This window comes from Aythya marila, assembly GCF_965140915.1.
Source record: "Aythya marila genome assembly, chromosome: 5".
In the NCBI taxonomy this organism is placed as follows: Eukaryota; Metazoa; Chordata; class Aves; order Anseriformes; family Anatidae; genus Aythya; species Aythya marila.
The window spans coordinates 1,216,927-1,234,209 of record NC_139046.1 but is presented as its reverse complement, the minus strand read 5'-3'; the positions used below and the strand labels follow the sequence as shown (position 1 = coordinate 1,234,209).

The following is a 17,283-nucleotide window of genomic DNA, read 5'->3' as shown; positions in this document are numbered from 1 at the left end:
TACCAGTGACACAGGAAAAGAGAGCAGATTTATTTTGGAGGGAAGTAGATCTTCTCCCTCTGGAAACCATTCCTGAATTGTTTGGTTCATATTTTTCAGCAGTAATAAACATTTTATGCAACTCTGGATTTATGCCTTCTGGAATCATACGCGGGCTATGCTGGTAAAAATGAAGCACTTTGTTTCCTGAAATAGCTTTCTGGATGCTCCTTTTGTTACACTGGCTTTGATTGTAAGTCTGTAAAAGAAAGGAAAAGTCATATGTTGCTGAACTGCTTTTTCCACATGACTTAATGATAAGCAAAAGAACGCCTGAGTGTCTGTGGGGTTTTCATTATGTTTTGTTCTGTCATGCACTTTTTTTTTCTTCCCAAACACAAATAAAACAAAATATGATGCAAGGGCCAGAGAACTACGCACATGCCCTATTCTGTGGACATGGTCAGTAAGATCAACACAACAGCATGTTCAAGTTCCTGAACTGCAAGTCCAAGACTTGCAGTATGCCCCCACATCATGGTAACCAATTACAGAGAAGAAAGGAGCAAAAGGATATAGAGGAAAACAATAAAGTACTAAAGTTGCACTGAAAATCTGATCATGATTACATTAAAAATAGCTTCTAAGTTCTTTTTTTCCCATTTTACGAAGCTTCCAAACTAACATATCTAAGTCAATTGAAATTTGAATGCTCATTTTGTGCCTCTGTAAAACATTCAAAGCAAATGTAATAAAAAGCAAAGAGGTACTAAAGAACAGTGATTGTCCTTTAAGTTGCAAACATGCCTTAAAAATCCTTAAAATAAATAACACAAAATATAAACTTAATATACAGATTTTTCTATTCCATAAGTAAATCAGAAGGAGGCATGACACTTGAGAGAAAAAGAAACACAGCCCTTGCCTGGAGGACTTCACAATCTGCAATAGATATAGGGATGATGTAAATCACATTACATCAGGAAGAAAAGAGGTCAAACAAATTAAGGTATAAGGTTATTTGTTAATATCACGCGTGCCTCAAGTCCTTTTAATTACATCTCATTTTTATTGTGCAACAGAGAAACCAAGATGATAGAGAAACTACAGAAAGAAACTGGTCCCTGCTCTGCACACTTCTTGTCTTAATACATTTCCCTGAGTCTCTGTCGCAGGTCATTGATGGAGACAGCACGCCAAGCTGAGCAGACTGAGTGCTCTGAGTATGCCCAGCGTGGCAGCTAAATTCTTGTGACAGATGATCTTTGGAAGCAAGGACTTGAAGAGGCAGACACAAGAAGACACTCGGAATAAAACTGGAAGAGGTTAAGGGAGAACTTTATTAAACTGCCTTACAGACATTCCAATAAAGTTTTGTTTTTTCTTAATCCTGACACAGGTAAAAAGTCTTTTTATAGAACAAATTTTCTATTAACAACTCAATTGCCTTACAGAACTGTTACTTTACTGTTGCTTATCAATACAGTTCCTTTTTGCTGTGTTTCACAGGCAGTGTCAGCTTGGCCTGGCAGGAGTCTGAGAGGCCTTGAGCCCCTCAGGAACTCCTGAGCCCTCACCTTTGTATCAGTTTAAATCTGCAGCTAGGAGCTCCCTTCCAGGCTAATGCACGTTGAGCTGAGCTGTCACAAGACGTTAAAAACAAACAAGCAAAACACGACATGCCTGGGAACACAAGGGAGAAGGCAGAAAGTTTGAGGGGGGAACCCAGGGGACTGACACAGCACAAGCAGTCAGGTGGCACGAGCCAGCCTGCTGGATGGCAGCGAGCTTCCACAGGGAACCCAACCTGGGGGGCAACGTGTGGGGAGATGGGGGCAGGAGCAAGTCACGACAGCTTCTGTGACAAAAATTCTTGTCAAACTCAACATTTCCAGACCTATGTTTTCCAATTTCTCCCAACAAAACTTCTTGATGAAAATCATGATGAAAATATAAAGATGCAGTACCATACTATACTGCAAGGCATCTAACCAAAGAAGGATGTCAAAGGGATTGCCGTGCCTCCTCCCACCTAGCACTACCCTGTCATCTTCTTTGGATCTCATCCAGAGGAGCTGGTCAGTGTGCTGGTACAGCTGAAGATCAGTTCCCCCACCTCACGACTCACAGCTTAGCTTTCCCCTGGTACATTTGTTTCCCAAGGGGCAGCCTGCGCTCAGAGAAGATTAATTATACTCTGAGTTGAGTGCTGAGGTTCAGGAATTTAGCAAAAGTAGATTTCCACTTAAGCTGATCTCTTCAGACCTCACACGCAAGCCTGCTACCACTAAGTACTTGTCTGAAAGCGCAGTGTCGTCAGCAGTTCAGAGAGAGACACTTACAGCCCTCCAGCTTGCAGAGCTTCATTCTCATCTCTGCCACAGATTGTTCCATAACCTTGGCAAAAAATGTTTTTTTTCTGCATCTCAGTTTATTGTTTACAAAATAAGCACTATCAACAGCAAAGCTTGAAGTTCTCAACATGGAAGAAAAAGACATTTTCTTTTGGTCATAGTGGGCTATTATACTTTCCTGTGGACAGTTAAGACGTTGCTAAGAGCACTCACGATTGCCATGACTTTTAATGCACACTACACAGTTTTCTGGAACACAGTAAACAAGTCCCTCTGGTTTCCCAGCAAGAAGAAAGCTTCACACTCACCCGCTCCTCCCGCCCCTCGGCGAGGATAACAACAATCCTGCCTTGCCGCCTGCGCCCCGTTCTGCCCATTCTCTGCACGAGGCGAATTGGGCTTTTCTGAGCATCGAAGCAGATGATGAGGTCAACTTCACCAATGTCTAAGCCTTCTTCTCCAACACACGTAGAGACGAGGGTGTTATACCCACCTTCACGAAAGCGTTTTACCACCTGATTAAGAATAGATTCAACAAGTTAGCTAGAAAGCCTCACATACACACTTTGCATTTTTTTCTAGGTGTATCCAGAAGTTGAAAAATAGATAAATTTGTATTTTAAACCTACAAAACACAGCCAATCTTTCTAAATTTGTCAACTACTTCATCATGATCAACTAGCATGCACTAATGTTATCAATATGACTCTTCAATTCTAAAAGAAAGTGGAAAAAGCACGTCTCATTCTGACTCTAACTATATCATACTTCTAAAAGTCATCTTCCCAACTTTACAATATTTTTTTTATATTGCTAAATCATAATTTAAGGATATATCTTATCTTTCCTACGTACAAGAAAAAAAAATCCCCAAAGCAAGTAAGTATTTAAATATTTCCATAGATTTTCAAATATATAAAAGTTAGCATGTCTTAATATAACGTAAATGGATAAACTATTCCTATTTATACATTCTGTTTAGTGAGTATAACTTTGGATACTCTGAAAGCAACTGAACTAAGTATTTACTAACTACACTTGAAATTTCAGTCACTGCCATACAACCTATATTAATACCCATATAATTATTTATACTATTCATATTCCTTGTAACTATTCTTAATACAAGTTTTATCTTCTCTTTACCTCAAGCTGTTCCTTTTGTGTGAAGCCTTTTGTGCTCTTTCCTGTGGAGTGGCCAACAAACATCATTACTCTAACCATTGGGTTGAAGCGGGAGAGCATTTCTGCAATTTCTTGCACACTATCCCGAAATGATGAGAAGATCATCACTCTGGTATCCACGGTGTTCACAGATGTACTGTCAGTCGTGGTTTGATCTGTTTAGGTTAAAAAAAGTCAGAAAATACATGATTTTAAAACAGTTGCCACAGAAATGTGAGGACCAGTCATCCCACACGTTACACATTCACAGCTCTCACCTGACTTAACAATTAGAAGATTTTACCCAAGTATATGGCTTTTTTTTTTAAGAATTTTTCTTTAAAATGTATTAAAAAAAATCTAAACATATATATGTATAAGTAGTAGAGAAAACTGGTAATTATGAGCCCCTCAACCTATTTAGGCAAACCTTTTCACCCCCAGAAAATACTCCTAGATATACCTGCTCAAACAATTTCTCTCTGGAATCAAAGCAGCATTCAAATTTTGGAGAATTGACACCAGCTGTAGTGAGAATGTCTTATATCTGAGGTACTATTATTCATGTTACTTTGAAAAGCTGGCATGTGTCTTGAAATAATGTGTAAGATGACTTCTTTCAAAGAGGGTTTGAGGTGAATTTTGAATGTTACTGAAGTGGCCAGAGTAAGACAAAGGCGGTGATATTGCAGGTGATATGGGGGCCATCTGTCAGGTACAGCAACCTGTCCCAGTGAAGGCCTAGAAATGGCATGGTGCACATGATGCAGTACTTTTAACTAGAAACCAGACCACTGCAACACTGATGGAATGTGTTCTGTATCGTTTGCCATCCTGAGCAAATGACAGGCTATACATTCTAGAGTAAGTGCAGGTTGGATATACCCTACTTACATGAGTTCCTATTCTTCTCTTCCACTAGCTTTATTACCAACACCATTGTTCTGTATCTGTTTTTAGCACAATCCCATGATTCAAACAGTGACAACACTCAATAGTATCTGTCCTTGTATTGCAATACAATTTATGTGCTGCCACTGCCTCCTTGACTTATCCAAAACCAGACAGAGAAAATTCAAGATACTAGCAGCCCATAATCAACCTAATAGGTAATCTAGGTATGGGAGATTAGCTGGGAGAAGCTCATTATGCTGAGCCAACGCTTCTTTAGAGCTGGCCAGAATGTCTTCTTGAACTTACCTGAACTGTGGTGTGTGCATCTCACAAGGCAGGGGTATAACAGCAACATGAACGAGAAGCTCAGACTAAGCCTGGTTGCTTCATTACTCAGAAACAGATCAGAGAATTTGCACAGGCAACTTGGCACTACTCCTCTGAGTCCTCATAGGAGAGACTTGATTTCAAAGGGAGGAATAAGAGCTAGTGTTGTTCCTTTCCTTTCCAATCCTTTCCTTCTCAAATGCAAGACATCTCAATGGAAATGTTTTGCTGAAGCACTGACTGGTTTTAAAAATTAAACAGGCATGATCACAGCGATTTATGAAACTGAGTAGTTCAGTAATGCTTAATTGGAATGAAGCAGTTGGGTTCAGAAGTTTTGCTTGCTGCTATTGTTTCCCTAGAGATATTATGCACTTGAACAAGCTTCCTGAAACAAATGCTGAATGTATCTTCCACTGCTCACATAATGATTTAGGCTTACATTTCAGAGCCTTCTGATGGAGCAAAGATACATGCAATTATGATTGGAATCATGATAAATACTCAAATTTATCTGTTTTATTGACAGACTCATGACAAATTCTTGTCTGGAGGAGGGACATGGGTGTGTACCCTATTCAATTAGAGTCCAGAATTTAGGGTGTAGCTACTTGTGTACATGTGGATTTAGAGTTTATTTCCAAGAAAAGTAAGGGTAGAAATACAGGTTTGGAGTTATTGCTCAGAATGTATGATCAAAGATGCTATGACACGGTGAACAACATGGCAAATAAAATCACAGTGTCAGCTGCCCAGCGGATTTGGGTTGGAGATGTATAAGGTTGTGATCAAACTGTGAACTGTAAAGGGCTTTCTGGCCTTGCATTAGAAACATGCCTACTAAATTCTGAGGTTCAGGCACATACACACAAACCACAGAATCAAAGCAGCTGAACACTAATTACCTGTTAGCAATAATTACCTGTTAGCAATATTAAGACATACATCTGACCAACACTGCAAGAAAAAATATATATGATGGGATTCATATGACAGTAAAATCCAAGCTATCAAAAGAAGATGTAAGAGTATTAAACACAAAACTTTGTGAAAGTAACTCCAGTGCAGAATACAGAACCTGAAAAGAAAAGGCAATAGCAAATAGCAAAAGATGTTACAAGAAGCCATATAGAGGCACTGAGGGAAGCAGGGAGAACGGACAGAAGTGTGGAAAGGACAACAACAAAATCACATAAAAATAAAGCAATTTGATAAAATTAATTTGGACGTATTACAAAAAAACAGAAAGACAAATAAGGAAACTTAATGTTGCCTACTATAAAGTAAATGTAATTTCCAGTGTATTCTGAGAACCAGCTATCTAAGACAGAAAATAAAAAAAAACAAAACAAACAAAATTAAAAGCTGGTCAGAAATTATTGGGGCTTCCCAGAGGAAAAAGACACAAACAAACATGGAAAAAGAAAAGAAGCAGCAAAACAAATTATCATTATTGATGTCATTATTCCCCAAACAACAATTGAATCAAGAAACTGAAATTTCCTAAAACCAGAGAGGTTTGAATGATTCAGAGTATTTTGCTTCACAATCTCTTGCTACAGTATGGCATATTTTTGTTTCCCCTTTCAGTCAAGACGAAAAAGAATGAGAAAGAGATCAATGTAGTAGAAGGTTTTCCATTTCATATTGATGCCTCTGTGTTTGTCATTCTTAGCAACAGGGTGGATACTTGACTTGTCTACACCGTCTTCATGTATTTTAAAAGAGAGAAGGAAGTGAATTTAACAATAAAACTGCTCATCATATAGAAGAGATGGGACATAGGGAGTATTGAAAACATTTGTTTTGAACATCATTGAAAAAAATTCCACATTTATGTGAAAAAAAAAAACAAAACTTGTAGCTCACAGAAAATGGTAATATTTTCCCCCCATGCCTATACACATATACAAAAATGATAAAAAGATAGAATAAAATAATCATTAGTGGCAGCAAACTTACTAATTTTCTCCATTCTCAAAGCCAGATAGAAAAATTGATTCTATACTTCTCCCTGCAGTTGTTTTGCTATCCTGTTAGACAAAATCCTGGATGAACTGCATTATTTTTTATATAAAGAATAAAAGGAAAATTGATGCTTTGTTGACAGAAACACTGGCAAAAAGAGCTGCAAAGACCACCATGTATGAAACAGTGAAACAATATTAAGCTTAGGGAAAAACTGAAACACTTGAGAGAAATTTCTTTTAAAGGTCTTTTTGCCCCCAAATAATACATTCTGATTTCAGATAAGCATAAATACAAGCAGTAGTAATACATATTTTTTGTAGTGGTGAAAGTCTCAGTTGTTTCAGATGTTTCAAGAGAGAAACAACGAGACAAAAATGATGTCTTTGTGTGACACAGCCTACTGTGACACAGTTGAAGCTGCCTCCCTTTCTCGCGTACTATGCCATAGCCAGTTCATTTACTTAGGCACACTATTAATCGGTGTGCTCTACCTGCAACAGCCATGCTCACATCCAAGTCAGCGGCATGCTATCAGCTGCACCATTCCCAGAAAAACTTAAAGATTAGGGACGTTTCAGTATTTCTCCCTTAGGTAAAAAATGCATCTTAAGCACAGTTACTGAATTACTGGCAGTATCCTTGTATTTATATACCATGTACAATACATTCCGTTTGTAGAAGCAACACTTGTATGCAAAGTCCATATGACTACACGAATTAAACACTCTCACTGCAAATTATAGCTATAAACCAATCTGTATGAAATTCCTTATAAATGTCAATTTCAAGACTTCTCCAAAGACAAGTTGTAAGAGAGCCAGAAATAATAAGAACTGAGGGTTTTTTTGTTTTGTTCTTGTTTTCTTTTTTAAATATTCAATTCTTTTTTTTTTTTTTTTCTTTAAAGTTTCAGGACAAGACTGAAAGAGAAGAGGGACTGCTTTTCTATTATAATTTTTCAACACTGTAAGAATAATTAGTGTCCAAAAGATATTTAAGAGGATATTTCAAATTAGGATAGAAAAGAGTAACCTTTTGTTCATCTACAGTTGTTTTAGAACTTAATTTCACTAAATACAATTTTGTAATTTAAAATGATCAAAAAGCATATTTTCCTTTAACAAATATTTTATTTTTGTTCCTTGAGAAATGATACTTTAATGTTAGCTAACTTATGTCCTTTCACAAACTCTTAAGTGTTTTATCCTTAAGTTCCGTAAACACTTGGCATCTAACTCTGCAAGAGAGAACGGTTCATGGTAGCACTGCACTAAGAGCTGACCTCCAGAACAAATTCTGTGGCTAGGAAAATCAGGGGACACAGCACCAGTAGAAGCACTTTCGTTACTGTGCAGGTGCTGGAGCCCTGGCACAGGTTTATATCAATAATAGCAACTTACAAACTGTCTTAAAGAAATTGTTATTGTATAGTTTCTCTAAAAAGGACTTTTGCACACAGAAGATATACAAACATTCAAGACAGAAAAGAAGCACTTGAACAAACTAGGACATAAATCAGTAGGCTCTTTTACTCATTTTCATTAACACTTCCAACTGGTCACTACTTTTTCTTTGAATTGTCGCTACTTACCAGAACATTTCATCTTCCAGGATTTGAAGTGTTCTACTACTATTTCCTCCAATTTCCTTAATTTTGGATGACTGTAAATAAATTCCTTTTTATTTTCAAACACTGAAAAAGACATAAAGCAATTAAAGATACAAGTCATGTTGCAACAAGTATAAAGATTCACTGAATTTAGTTTTCTCCCATCATAATTCTCCAAGTTATGCATACAAACTCCTGACAGTAGATCTAATTACATTCACCTAAACAAAAACCTCAGTGACATACTTACAGAAGCATGTTTGTTAAAGCCAGTTTGTGAAAACGTGCTGTTACTTTTGTGAGTCACATTGTTAAAAGTATGCAGTCAAATAATACTATTTTAACCTTTCATTTTAAATCATATTAAAAACTTCAAAGATACAAAACTCATTTGAAGGTAGCTAAAATTACTGAAAAGTGATAAATACAAAAAATAGAGAGTCTGAGGAAAACAATCTTGTATAAAGAATATTAGCCAGGTGCATCAAAATGCATGGCTTCTCCATCTACAAGTTATGCAGAGCTATTTGCTGTTTCATTTAAATAGAAAGTGAATATTCTGTCCCTAAAGGGGAAATACTGACCTGTTCTACTCTCACAAAGATTTCCATTTGCTGAAGTCTGATGTGTGTCTGCAAACATGTCTCTAAGCTGCTGGTACAGCTTCATGAAGTCCTCATTGCGACCAAGTTCATTCTTCGTACGAGTAAACCCTTTGTAAAAAGTTTAAATACTTTAGCATTCAGTCTCCATAGTGAATCTCATTTTTGCTACCCAAAAGATCAGCTTCTCAAAATTAGTAAGCTTGTTTAAAGAGCTAAAAGGTACATTGTAGCTTTAGAAAATGTAACAAACATTGTTTAGATCAATATTTTCTCAAAGAAGATTCTTTTACAGATTTTAAAGATGAAAACTAGTTGTATAAACATAAGCCTGGGTCCCATAGGTAAACTGAAATGTTCTACATCAACCATTTAAGCAATAGAAAAGCCATCCAATGCAGGAATTCTGCCAATTACTCAAAGAAAAGGGAACCTAATCAAAAAGCTAAAATTAACAAGGTTCCTGAACGATTTTATGACAGTACAGAAAAACTATTTATTCATCTGTCACCTTACAACAGCAAATGTGAATTTAAAGAATCTGAGAAACTAGGGAATACAGGAAGGTGCTCAGGTCTAATGAGAGCTCTGTACCATCAGAAATGTAAAAATCTGTGCAAGCAGAAGTAATAATCTGTAGCAATGCCAGATGCATAAAATTCACAAGAAACTATTAGGACATGCAAACTGTAAATATATATTCTATAGATACTCTAGAATATGCAGCATTTATGGTACACTTTTGGTTCTGACATCGGACAAAACAGTGACATTTAAATTAAGCAGTGCTTTAGGCAACGTTGTTTTTGAAGCCACCCTCAGTCACACAGCCAAGTGACATACATGCAAACCAAAATGAAGCAAGAAACCTCAGAGCCACACCACAGCATATTCTGAACAGCTGAAACATTCCCCTCCCACATCCAGTGTTCAGAAGAAACCTGCAGTTCGACTGACATTGCTGAGTGGAAATTTCCCCCCTCAGAAAGCTGTCAGTACCAAACCAGCTCTACAAGACAGCAGTGACAATCCAACAGGTCTGAAAATGACTGGAGAATTACAATATTCAGTGGCAGAATTAAGAAAAATAAAGTGAGGCCAGAAAAGAAAATATTACTGCATCACTGTTTGAGGTCATTATGTACCCACATCTGGAACAGTGCACGAAGTTCCCATCATCTCATTCACGAAAATGAAAAAAAGTACAGAGACAATAACAGCTTCCTTAGTGAGAAGTCACACAGCTGGGATAGAAATTCTAGTGTGATGTATCTAAATTTGTAATAATCTGGCAAAAACGCTTAAATCTCATGCACACATTTACACTATTTTTGCTATAGGGGGGAGCTAAATAACAGAAGAATTGTTTTGCAAGACCTAACAATTGCTTCAGAAGACCAAACAATTTCTTGGATTAATGGCTTAATTGTTTTTCCTGTCTCTTCTAAGATATTACTGCCACTTACTCTGTGTTCTGTTCATTCCTTATTTTGTCAAAACTGCTGCCATACACACACATTTGCTTTCCCAAATACACTCTATCTGTAACACTGAGTCAACGTTATTTCCAATAGGAATGAAGGGAAACCAAGAATCAAATATGTTTGCAATCCATATTAGCTGTTTTGTGCAAAACTAGCCAGACAGATAAAGTAAATTGAATGAGGAGGAGTGGGGACAAAAGGAAGGATGTTTCTGAAGACATTTCACCTTTAGTTCCATCCATAATTCCACAAAGGTAGATAAATAATGACCGCAATCCCATTTGCTGCAGCAGCTCATAACCATGATATAAACTGATACAAAGTGCAAAATCTCCTTCAATTATGCCTTGCTGTATCCCCTGTGGAAACAAAACAGACTCATCAGTAAATTAGGGAGATGATAAGCAGCAGGAACCACGCTGCAATTCTCATGACTAAATCAAGGTTAACATCTGAGACACCGAGCCAAAGAACGAACTGATGCGCATCACGTAGTCTGCCTATCAAATCAGGTTACAGAAGTCTTAATCATCAGTGAAGGCAATCTTTTTCCACCTTTCAAGCTACCTCAAAAATACTTGTTTTATCTTCTAAGACTAGCTTGCCACTGTCCGATACAGCAGCATTCAGAATTTGACAGCTGGCCCATCCCTCAGTATTTGGCAAAGAGAGAGATTTCTGCCACATCTCCACAGGTGACAGAATTTAAGTCAGGAAAACTGGCTTGCCTGCCATGAAGTGCATTCTCCAGTGTCTTCTTTAAGGTACACTGACTTTTTTTGTAAGGCAATATTCATTTTTAAGTTTAAAAAATTTGAACACTCCACGACAAATAAAACTCCAAGACTCTCCAAGAGAAATAGGTCCTCTAATATAATTTTGAGGGGAAAGTGTAATTCTGGCCATTTTTAAGTACACTATAAATTATCAAAACATTTTCAGTTTGGAAAAGAAGTTCTTCGCTTTTTTGTTACCTCTCCTATATCAGCATCAAGAAGTGTAGAACAAGTAGGCTTATTTTATTCCAAGGCTTAAACATAGAATGTTATAATGAAAACCTAACTTAACATATATATATAAAAAATTGTAAATTATGAAGTATTACTATTTATTCACTCCTTTAATAACATGAAATATGACATTTACCTTGTTTTGTGAGGAAGGGTTTTTTCTATACTGATCTCTTGCTAGAATTATCTGGTACTTTGTGAGGCTGGGAATATCCCGCCTTGCCAAAACTCCCATTCTAATCAGGCGTCCAGCAAATGTTTCTAACACCTGTGAACAGAACACAGAATATGTAAGAGATGTCAAGGTCAGAACATTTAGCCCCTTAAAATAACTTTGTTTTTACATGTCTTGCACAATGGAACACAAGTTGCTCATTTATTTTACTTGAAATATAGATTTTTTCAAAACAGGCAGTAATGATTTGTGACTAATTGGTTACTGTACCAGATGATGAGCTAGTGCTCTGCCTCACCATCGGGTTCTCTGCTGCCAGCACAGAGCACCAGCTAATTTACAGATTTTTTTTTTCTCAGAGCAGAGCCATTTCAACTTGGTTCCCTATGGATTTGTGCCCCCCATGCTATATACAGACAAACACCAAGGTAACCCTACATTCATCAAATGACTGAGAAGTGGAAACACACACGGTGCTTGTGGAATGGCACATGTACTGATGTGGTCTAAAGGAAACCAAACAGGACAGGTAATGAGCTCTCGTGTTCATGCTGCAGCTCCCTTGCGTACTGGTAACTGACTTCTGTGCCTCCTCAGTCTCCAGCACACTTGTAGGCATACATGCATCTCCTGATGTCCAAATTAGCACAGTGAATGACCAGCCACGCTTAGAGGCATGCGTATGGAAGGGGTGGGAGTGGGAGAAGTGAGCAGCGAGGGATGAGCACCATGCAGCCGGGCCCCATCTGGCTCAGCCACCATGCCAGGAGACAATTTGTTTTCATACATCACATGTACCTGCTTTCCACAGCAGTGAAACAAGGGAACTGACCTGCACTAATTCATCTTAATCCTGTTTTTCCTCTTTGTTTCTCAGCCTCAGGTGGTCGGGATTTTTTTTTCACAGTCTTAGTTTTGCTTGAGCGCTAACTCTGGAATAATTGGAGTAATCAGATTTGTTCTACAGAAACGACTTACAATCTGTTGGCCCACTTGGCGAGCAGTACCAAACCCACCACTACAGCACAATAACAAGCCCCTCCAAAGGTAGTCCTGAGAGCAGAGAGCTCCCGATAGCTGCTCGCATGCATACGGTGCTTCCCAAGGTCTCCAGGCATTGTCCCCAACCCAGCTGAGCTGCGGCGTAACAAGCCCCTTACCCCGCACTGCTGTGATTCAGCCTACTGAAAATCAGCTCCAAGTGAGCCCATAAAAACAGGTCTAAGGTTCAGACTTCACACAATATGATATATCTTCAGCTGCTGAAGACAAAATGCCCTAGCTGGAAAAGAAAGGTAATTTTTTAAAATGCAATGCATGTTTAAACACTAAGCAACAATACTGTGACAACCTCCTCATGCAGTCAGCATGCAGGCACTCAGGCTGGGTTTTAGAGCCCGTTTAGATGCACAAATATTACTAAAGCCCACAGTCTGTTCATATCCCATCGGTGCCGTGGCAGCTTAGTTTAACTCCTTCTCTCTGCTTGCTTTGATTGTTTTTATATTTTTGTACCACTTCAGCTTCTTACTCTGTGTACGGTGCCTACAGGGCACGAAGCAGTAAATCCTGAGCAAAGGGGGTGGGAACGATTGCCACCATCAGCTACAGTTGTATTTACCCCCAAGAGAATCAAAAAATGCACAGAGAACTTTGAAAGGGTGAAGGAAAAACCATGAAAGCACCAGCTACATTGAGAAACCAATGCAGCAGGGAATTTCCACACTGCGGGCTCCACGCCTGCAGACCTTTCAAAAACAACCCGCTGGAGTCGGCCTGCTAAGCAGATTATAACAGATAAAGGCTGCTGAGAAATAATAGAAATGAAGCCTAAATTCTGCATACTCTGGTGCACCCTGGGTCGCCCTGGGCCTTTGGACGGGGTACCAAGTCTCACGCAGCGTGCCACGTGCTGCCGAGGAGAACGCAGCCCAGGCGGGAGGCAGCAGGAGATGCCGCGAGCGTGCAGTGAGGGCCCCACGGCCGAAGGGTGCCGAGGGGGCACAAGGGGTGCTGAGGGGTGCCGAGGGGTGCCAAGGAGTGCTGAGGGGTGCCAAGGAGTGCTTCTGGAGGCTTGATGTGGCCTCCAGTGGCGCTGCCACAGCCTGCCTCTGGGCCGACTTCATCTCCAGGCTGGCTTCGGCTGCGCGCTGCCTGCTTCACGGTGTCTCCGAGAAGCTCAGTCAGGAGATTCTGCCCCAGAGCGTGTCTTCTAATTAACAGCAGAGGATAATTTGACCAACTAAACCACTACTGCAGACACGTCTGCAGGGACCCATAGTGTGAAAAAGATACAGTGTGGGGAAAAGAGACATCTTACTGCTTATTTTTCCCCAGGGTTTCTTAATTTCCATATGACACCCAGATGAGAGATTCTGCTCATCCTTTCTGGGCTGGTTCATGGGTTACACCCACCATATCCATCTCTAAAGGATTTCTGTATTGAACTGACAAGCTAAGGCCAACTGTAAAACTACAATGTTGTCAAGAATTTCTGGAGGAAAGGAAAAAAATCAACTGTTTTTTCTTTAAATATGGTCAAAACCATACATCAACCCAAATCCAAACACACAAGAAACTATCTTCTCTGACTTGATTTAGTCTTAAGAGTTTAAAATTCAAAACGTTGTCTTTTATCAGATTGTTGTTACTGTTTTTAAATCTGGCCTGTATTTGATGAGCCACTTTACAAGGAGAAAGGCAGAAATGTCTGTGCCAGCTCATAAGAAAATGTACTTAAACCAAAAAATGGTTACCCAGCAAGGGATAACAGTGTTTTTTATTTTAACGGGATACCCCTGAAACAGAACTTTTCCCTCCCATCAAATCCTACACAGTTCAGTGATGAGGACACTTGAGGAGCTTAAGATCAAGCCTAAACTATGTCTCAAATGGTGGAAATGGGGTCAGTCTCTGAACAAAAAATGTTTCTTTATAAAACAAAATTAATGCTTTCATTAAAAAGTAAAGCCCACGTAAGTGTAGTATCTCAGCACTGGTTCATTATTCCCTACTTTTGTTGCATAACTTTTTTTTTTTTTTAATTTCCATAACTTGTATTTTTATGTTTCATCTCTTGACCTAGTTTATAACATGTAAGAAAATTATATTGTCACTGTTTGCTCGGTGTACACCCCTGTCTGATTTAATCATCTTCTGCAAAACAAACCAAGGAAGACTATTATGAAAGACAGCAGGATCCAGTCACCTGGAGCTTGAAAACTAATAGGGAACAGTAAACATAACCTACTTAGAAGGGATACAGAAACAAGCACTACTCAGAGTGATTACATTTATCTTGTCTCCATACCTTTATTTTAATTAAAAAGAAAATACTTTTAATTAAAAAGAAAATACTCCTGGAAGGTCTCCTCAATCTTTCCAAAACATTCACGTTACATTACCTGTTTAAAAACAGAACTGTAAATCATAAAAAATCATTTAAATGATTTTTTACTAGGACTAATGACTTCTTCTAGCTTGCTAAATGCAGTTTAAAGAGCTGGTAGATTTACTACCAATCTATTAAAGACAGCTGGTAAAGCTGTCCCACTAAACTTACCAAGAAGATAAAGGTTTTTGCTGAACAGGTTACCTACCCCAGCAAATCACACTGCTTTCCAAATCTTATACCTGAAGTTGGCATAAGACCTCCAGTTTGGGGCTACAGCATGCACTGGGGACCACACCGTGCACTGTAAATTGAATGGAGAAGGCAAAGAGCTGTTCACTGTTTCAGTTACATCTCGCTAAAAACTGCTATTAATTTATTTTCTCCTTGCACAATAAAAAACAAAGACTCTTAGCAAACAATCCTGCCTCATTATTTCACTGCAGATTTGCAAACATTCTTTGCCACACAGGAAAAAATGAATTTCATCGCCTGTGCATAAATAACATTTGTATTGCGTTTCTTACCAAGAAGAGAATGGGTGATTTGAGAGAAACCAGACTAAGCAATCTGCATCTTCACAGAACAGACAGAAAAGGTCTACTTGTACTTTTTCCCTCACATCTGCAGGCATCTCCGAGTGCCACGAAGTTCTCCACAGCTCTCCAGGCCTCGACAGAGAGACCTCACCAGTTTTATACAGTCGCGTTGTACCTGAGTTGCCTTTTTGCTTCCTCTCCTTCCCCTGCTTTCCCACCTCGCCCAGCTCCAGCACGTTCCATACCCAATATGCCACACACCACTTCCAAACATGCTGTGGCAAACGCTGAATTGATGTACAAGGACACGAGACTGCATTGTGTGACGGAGTTAACATCACGCCTACGGCTGTGCGGGGCCGTTAGCATGGCCCACACCAACACGCTGGTTTCATTTAACACACAACCACTGAAACCAGGAGCAGCTCCAGAACACAAATCCAGGCTTTTGTTGTTGCTGTGCACCACATGGACGTCATATTGTTCCCACTCTCTGCTCCAGATTAACAATTTTTCAACACAGAGAGTGAAGAAAGGAAGAAGGAAAAGACAAGACTTGTCGCTGGCTCAGACCTTACAGTCTGTAGCTGGAAACCAACTTCAAGAAGTGCTTCAGAAAAGTGTAGTGATTGCACTGTCTTGGAGGAGAACAAAATGACTTGGCAGGAAGGCATGAAGGCAAAAAGGGCCTCCTGCAACTTTAGGAAAGAGCAGCCTCAGTGAAGGTTAGCTGAAGATCTAGAACATTCATTGCTTCAGTTTAGGAATTAAACTAAAAAGGGCTGTGGTTCAACATAGTGTGTTACCTCAAGAAGTGTAAGCATGGTACCCTAACATTCCCCCAAAATACCTTCCAGGAGGAAGGCCCAGGAATGAGCTGTGTTCAATCTCCCTGCCGTACCTCACGTTTGAGTGAAAGAGTCCTGAGGCTCCACCAGAGCAGAAAGGCCCCGGAGCCCCGCAGAGGCCAGGTGCAGTCCCGCAGCTGCAACAGCGTCTCCCGAAGCACCAGGGCAGCTCACATGGACCCTTTCTGCTGACTGTAAAGAAACTTTAGGTACACAGAGTACATAAGCTCTATGCACAGAGTGAGAACAGGTCATTGTAACATTTGATGAAACCTCTCAAAACAGTACAAACCATGCAAGGAAAGAAGATAGAGGACAGTGACTAGCACACACACAAAAAAACAAGTGGATTTATGACAGAGAACACGGGTGAGAAAGGCATCAGGAGCTACTACGAGTGCTCAATTTGGGTTATTATCTCTGTACAGCTTCAGAGTTGCAATTACAGACAAATGAGCTCTAAATGCAAGGGAGAAAAGCACTATTTTGTGTAAGCTTTGCACTGACATATTCTTATCTTCCCAATAATGAAAATACAACAGTGATGACACAGAGGGGTACAGTGTTTTTAAGAGAATCATTGAAGTCTCTAAAAATAATACTGATCAACACAGTAATCATCTTGGCTCCTCTGGAAATTTCCTTGTCAATTTAATATTGATTCATTCAAACACTTTGTGGTCTTGCCGTTCTCCAGGACTAGGCTACACATCTAACATATACTATTTTTCCTTGGAAGCTGGTATTATTCACAAAAAAGATACAATATCTTGTTGTCTTTTAATGTCTTGTTATTCTATGACAGCATTTCTCACTTCTTAAAAGTTACAAAAAAGGCCTACAGACTTTACTTGTCAATTCATTTCACTGAGAACATTTTTCCTCTGTTACTTGAGAATTTATAAAAGGAAATGGCATTTCTATACAAATCTGCAG

The 17,283-nt window shown here is 39.1% G+C and overlaps 1 protein-coding gene across 2 annotated transcripts in view; it reads right to left on the bottom strand.

Moving 5' to 3' along the window:
• Nucleotides 1-17,283, bottom strand: part of FANCM (FA complementation group M) — a gene marked incomplete at its 5' end in the record, with an annotated part of 70,608 nt that overhangs the window by 34,473 nt on the left and 18,852 nt on the right. For both annotated transcript variants that reach the window (XM_082761220.1, XM_082761221.1), the window contains 7 exons: nt 4-238; nt 2,642-2,848; nt 3,480-3,673; nt 8,281-8,382; nt 8,883-9,011; nt 10,611-10,743; nt 11,531-11,662. In XM_082761220.1, coding sequence (XP_082617346.1) covers nt 4-238; nt 2,642-2,848; nt 3,480-3,673; nt 8,281-8,382; nt 8,883-9,011; nt 10,611-10,743; nt 11,531-11,662 — 1,132 coding nt within the window. The remainder of the gene's footprint in view (nt 1-3; nt 239-2,641; nt 2,849-3,479; nt 3,674-8,280; nt 8,383-8,882; nt 9,012-10,610; nt 10,744-11,530; nt 11,663-17,283) is intronic.